Source organism: Fragaria vesca, linkage group LG2 (genome assembly GCF_000184155.1).
Source record: "Fragaria vesca subsp. vesca linkage group LG2, FraVesHawaii_1.0, whole genome shotgun sequence".
In the NCBI taxonomy this organism is placed as follows: domain Eukaryota; kingdom Viridiplantae; phylum Streptophyta; class Magnoliopsida; order Rosales; family Rosaceae; genus Fragaria; species Fragaria vesca.
In genome coordinates this window covers 24,129,027-24,135,142 of record NC_020492.1, presented here as the reverse complement: position 1 = coordinate 24,135,142, position 6,116 = coordinate 24,129,027, and the positions used below count along the sequence as shown (strand labels likewise).

At 36.6% G+C, this 6,116-nt stretch overlaps 1 protein-coding gene across 1 annotated transcript; it reads right to left on the bottom strand.

The window, feature by feature from the left end:
• Positions 1–1,644, bottom strand: LOC101297219 (UPF0481 protein At3g47200-like). The gene is made up of 2 exons (XM_004292942.1): positions 301–1,644; positions 1–60 (listed from the first exon to the last, which is right to left on the bottom strand). Exons 1-2 carry the CDS (start codon positions 1,642–1,644, stop codon positions 1–3), a joined length of 1,404 nt encoding a protein of 467 aa, XP_004292990.1.
• Between the last annotated feature and the right edge of the window lie 4,472 nt (positions 1,645–6,116).

The window sequence follows — 6,116 nt, the reverse complement described above, 5'->3', positions numbered from 1 at the left end:
TTAATTATCATCTGTCATTGTAGACATTGCAACCAAAACTTTCATGTGCTTCCTCAGTATCTACAAGCCAAACATACAAACAGTTAACAAAACGGAAATTATGAACTTTTAACCAATTAACTTATAATTAAGTAAGAAAGATTAAGAAATCTAGCACGCGATCTGCGGCATACCAACTTTTATTTCATTCACATCTCGCACTGGAAAATACATAACTTATGGAAGACCACTCAATTACACACTTTGAGGTAGTACTTATATATTGTTGAGACTCTCTCAAAGAGAGATGACAGAACACACCGTTTGTATGATAGTGAGTATGATGAGAACAGAAACAAGTGCCCATGGCGTGTACAGATAATTTTGCTTCAAATTTGCCTTCCATTTGTTCCATGGCTTTTTGCAGTGCTTGTGTAGATCTTCATAAAGAGGAGTGAAGCAGAAGTCATTGGAATTCACATGAATCTCCTTGATAAGGTTTTTAATCAGAGAACACGCCTCACTGTTGTCACCTATCAAATTTTTAACAATTCCATACTCGGCAAGCAACTCCACATCCTTCGCGGTGTCCACAAAACAATACATGAGGTCAAGGAAATCAGCTATCCTGCAATTCAAGTGATGACATTGTTCAAACACAGCAATATTTCTCATTGTATCCACCATACGATGAGACATTTGCAATTTTGGAATTTGCAGAATTCCATTATCAAATCGTGTGCCAAATAAGTTTCTGGTTGATCCCACTTCTAACTTGACTCCAGCTTGGTGTAGTTGTGTGATGCTTGGTGCAATAGGGGTGGCAGCGTTGCGTGTGCCTCGAACTAGAGGTTCTGGTGGTAGACATAAATTTCTTATAATATCAAGAAAATGTGCTCCTTTTACTTCAGAAGAATTTACCCTCTCCAAATTGCAGTCCACTCCAACTGCCTCTAATTCTTGTTTAAAGAAAGTTCGGCAGAGTTGAATAAATGAAAGCCTCTCACTCTGAGAATTCTGCGTACGGGAATTTCTATGAACTTTTTCTGGAAAAATATCCTCAAGAATGAAAAATGGGAGTTGATTTTCAAGCAAAAGCAGATCAGCTCTTACGTCAATTATCATATATGGTGCTCTCATTATCCTGTCTGTGCTATAAGCTTCTTTGAAATAGTAGTTCAAAAAGAGCTCAATGATGAATGCAGAGTCCACAAGGATGATAGTTACCAAGTCATCACTGCTAAACTTAATAGTTTCTGCATAATAACTACGCAATGTTGCTTCTTGGTACCTTATTTTTCGTAAATAGTACTCCAAGTTTTCATTGGTGCGATCTAGAAATTGTTGTAGGTACCTGTATTTGTGCTCCTCCATGTCTTGTAAGGTTTCATTGCCATGGTGTAATGGGCCAATTGAAACTAGTTTGGGTGTGTAGACACTTGGATTTAGACTCCTTAACCTCTCTGGAACTCTGTAAATAGAACATGAAGCAGATAGGGGAGCCAACTGTTCTAGCCTCTCTCCTATCAAAATTTCTAATGGAGTAGACGCCTTTTCTGTGTCATCTCGAGGAGTAGAAGTAGATCCATTGTTGTCGCTCATATCGCTCTTGACTATGACAATACTGACACTGCATGCATTCATTTCATCATCGATCAACACCATTCGAGATGATTTGGCCAAAAATTTCTTCATCAATTGTTTTTAAAATTTACAGTGAGCTCAACTGAACCAAATGTTTATTGTGTTAAAAAAGTTCAAATCTCTATTAATAAAGCCAGAAGCCAGAAGGCTTTTTTGACTTTGTCAACGGTTAAATTTTTGAACTACCTATAATGTCTTTGATTGATTAAAACTTTAAAATATGTCTTCTAACAGATGAAGGATAAATTAATAATTACAAATGTTGGAAACAAGAAAAAAAAAACAGAAAGAAAGAAACTTAAAATGTGGGAGGGGGAGAGAAAAGTAGAGGGAAATAAGACTTTAAACATAATTGTAATAGTAAAAACAAAAAAATAAAAAATTCACACACGCACATAATACGGGTCAAGATGCTAGTATAAATGAAAGAAGAAAAATAAGAAAATATACACACATGGCCTTGCATGGGATTCAGAACATACGAGCATACGACTAGTTAAGTATTAACATATATAAATGACTAATCACGTATGCGATAGATCGAGGTTCTAGTTAAGTATACTAGCTTTGAAACCCACGTTTCGCGCGTGCGTGGTTATATCCCAAAGCTAAACTGAGACTACACCAAAAACCAAATATGGATATGGCCGGAGAAGAACTTTTACAGAGAGATGAAGGAGAAAACCAAAAGTCCAACACACCAACTGAATGAGTTTTCCAGAGAGAAGAACTTTTGCAGAACGAAGAACTTTTGCAGAGAGAGGAACTTTTGCAATAGCCCAAACTTTTCTTGAGTTGTTCGGGTAGAATTGAGAAAAAGAGAGATGGTGGAAAGCTGGAAGTGAGAAACCGGGGAATACAAACGTAAAGTTGACATATACGTGGTGGGTTTTGGGCCTTCGATTGTAGCTGTACATGGCTCCATCTTAAGGGGCGAGGACACTGTTCTGTGAACAGTAATGCCCCCCGCTTCGCTTAATATATACAGATATATAATGAAATTTTCCCTTAACATTTCAATATATGCGATAAAATTAATTTACAAAAAAGCATAATATGTCAAGAATCAAGCCTAGCTATCATATGAATAAATGATTAATCACAAAAACATATATAAATGACTAATCACAAAAACTTACCAGCAGTTCAAGACTTCTTCTGCATGGTTTACGAATCCAAATGATAAGAACTAATTAGATGTGGAAAGTACGTACTTATAGCACTGTTTGGTTCGAACACCAAAACCACAAAGGAAGCAAAGAAGAAAAGTTTTCTATTAATTATTATATTCTTTACCAACCAAGACAGGAAAGGTTCATCTACACAAAGATTCCTGAAGTCATGAATATATTAATTGGATCCGCAAGGCAGGAATTCATTCATTTTCGTGTTACATCACCAAAAGATCAACTAAAAGGATGGATGGGCCGGGGTCTCAGCTATACCTGTAAATGGACTATATTCGGAGTGTATGGACCTAAATCAATCGGATCCGTTTAGTAGAATAATTTTTTTGATCTGGAGTCATCTCGTTACCCATCAGATCATTAATAGCTCAATCCATATTAGTATACAGCCGTTAACAAATTCCCAATTCGTTAGTCTGTCCGTTTAAATATCAATTTTAGAATTTTATCATAATACCTCTCATAAAACACGAACAAAATATTATAACAAATGAAAGCTTCCATCCAAAGTTAAAGTTACATTACCAAAAGTTTAGTAATCATGACATTTGCTTACCTTTGATTTGTTATGTTTGCCGAAAATCATAGAGTGTCCTTTGTTCATCCATACATCTTTCAAGGACACTTCGGTCGAGAGAATAATCTATATGAGAAACAAGTCGAGAGAATAATCTATATTTTGCATAAATAATTGCTTGTTCCTCAATCTATCTGGTCGGTTAGCATCATTTTTGACCTGCATGCATGGAAGTTTGAGAAGCTGGTAAGTACTAAAATTCTGAGTATGTCCTCTACCAAAACTGATTCATGGGACTAAAGAAAGTTTGTATATGTTTCTGCCTCTTTGTATGAAAATGGTTGATAAACACAGGTTAGAACCCTCGAAGGATGGTATTCCTGCAATAGGAAAATGATAATCATTATGTTCTTGTAATATATAAATCTATACAATGTTCTTTTTAGATCTCAAACAAAAACAGAACGGTCTAGTAAGTTGTGACTCAGTTCCATAAAGAACACAACATGATGAATGTGCTCACCGGAAAAAGATTATAATAGTAATCTGCTATAGTCACGTACTATACTGTTCCACGAAATAGAGTCCCTAGTCCAAGAACCCAACAAACTGCAATGGCTTTATACTTGCCCTGCTTTGTTTCAGAATTGATAGGATATGATCAAATTATACCCAAAAAAAAAAAGAAAAGAAAAAGAATCTCTTAGTTAAGGGATTCTAGGAATCTAAGTTCAATGCAATACGCAGAAACCTGACGCAGAGCATCGGCCATGGCAACTCCCTGCATTTTGATTAAAAAAGATGCAGCATAGAGATTATTAAACTTATACAGAAATTAGTATCATAAGAATTATTGTGTAATCCAAGAAGGTAAAGCCAAAAACAGACAATGGTGAATTGAATATGAACTGGTTGTTCAATGTATCAGTCCTTAGCAGCCAAAGGACAATGGGTGTGCAAGTGCTCTCAAAACAGGAGTCCTTTTGGTTTAGCAAAAGTGTTTGAAAAGATGGAAGGTGCTACGTAGATAGTGTTCAATTCACCATTGTCTCAAGCCCTCCTGTTATATAGTCTTGGGGTTATTCAGAAGTACCTGGACCTTGCCAACAAGATTATTACACAGACATATGACTACAAGCAATGTCTTGCCAACAAGACTATATAACAGGAGGGCTTGGGGTTATACATGCATTACCACAAGGAATGCATTTCTCCACAAGATTGATCAGAAGACGTTACCACAGAGAAACCAGCAGCCAATCCAATTTACAGTGCACCAGAAACAATCCAACTTCAATCCCTAGAATTCAAATGGAAGAAAACCCAGTAGCAGAAATCACATAAACCATAATTCAAATGGAAGAAAAACAAGCCAAACTAAAACCCAAGGTGGAGATCGAACCTCAAACCCAGTAGTGAAAAGTTTGAAGCTTGGGATATGGTGGAGGACGTCGTGGAGAGAGAGAGAGAGAGAGAGGACGTGCCAGCGTAACCGGAGGACGTGGAGGCGTCGCCGGNGGAGGNGGCAGAGTGATGCGACGAGGAAGNGAGAGAGAGAGAGAGAGAGAGAGCGTTGTTTGGTTTTTAACAGCCCGATATGATATTTTGAGGAGAAGAGAGAGAGATAAGTTTGGGTAGATGTGAAATAGGGTTTAATGTTAACTGGTTGAAAATAAAAGGCTGAGATTAATTTATGAGGAGATATGAGAAGAGGATCCGGATTCGTAATCAAGGGAGATGAGAGATGAGAAAGGAAAAGAAAAAAGGCCATTCGTAATCCGGCGTCCTGATGCAGCTGCACGAGTCGTGCATGGAATAGGCTCTCCTCTTTATATGCATTATTGTTTTCTAGCGGAAAGCACTTCAATTGCTCATATGCAATTTGTAGTTATAAATCTAAAAGATCATTAAGATATATACCAGGAGGCGCCAAAGGAAAGGGACCCCGTCTCTTGCTTTGATCTACTTCTAAATCACCTCAATTGCTAAAATTAGACAAAGTCAGAAGAAAATCTCTAGGAAGTTTGATGCTGGGAGGATGACTTGTATCATACCTTTTGTAGCTTGTCCATTGTTAAGGAACATACAGTACTAAACTTCATATATTGAATACGTCCAGATGTTCACCAGATGCTCCAATTGTCATACAGTTATCAGCATCAAAATTAGGACCTAACAATTGATCCATTGCATGTTTTTCGTTACTCCTCCCATACTCTTACAAGGCCTCTGCAAGCTGTTAACAAAGATACGGTTAAACAAACATACAACTTCAATAGGAAACCACAATAAAATTTGTTGAATGTAGAATACGTTGTAAAGTGGAAAGACTGAACGTAAATCCCCAAACCACTGGATCAATGAATAACTCTTTCTTTCTTGATAGTTATGGGGAAGAAGTTCAGGGTAAAAGTAATAGCATAACTCTATTGTTCATAAAAACACTCTACAGAAGGAATATTATTAATAAGCATTCACATAAAATCAAGAGAAATTGATCCAAACGGTATACAAACTTTTACTCTTTATAAATTTTAGTATCTCAAATTTCGAAAATATCAGAAAAGTATATGAAGTTCTGACCTCGACTAAACTTTAGTACTAATGCCGTTATCTCTGTTATATCGTCTGTTACCTGTCAATTTTTTATGAGCACATCCGTATTTTCAGCTTTATTTTAGTTTTTAATTTTTTTCTTAATAACCATTTCTGCTCTATTTTTGTGCCTCATTACCACCATTGATACCAAGCGCCTTCAATTATCAAGGATTCTGGGTCTCTCTCTATAT

Coding starts and splice junctions, on each gene's coding strand:
- LOC101297219 (XM_004292942.1), bottom strand. CDS start 1,644: ATGGTGTTGATCGATGATGAAATGAATGCATGCAGTGTCAGTATTGTC. Junction 61..300: donor TACTCACTATCATACAAACG/GTGTGTTCTGTC, acceptor TTTGGCTTGTAG/ATACTGAGGAAGCACATGAA.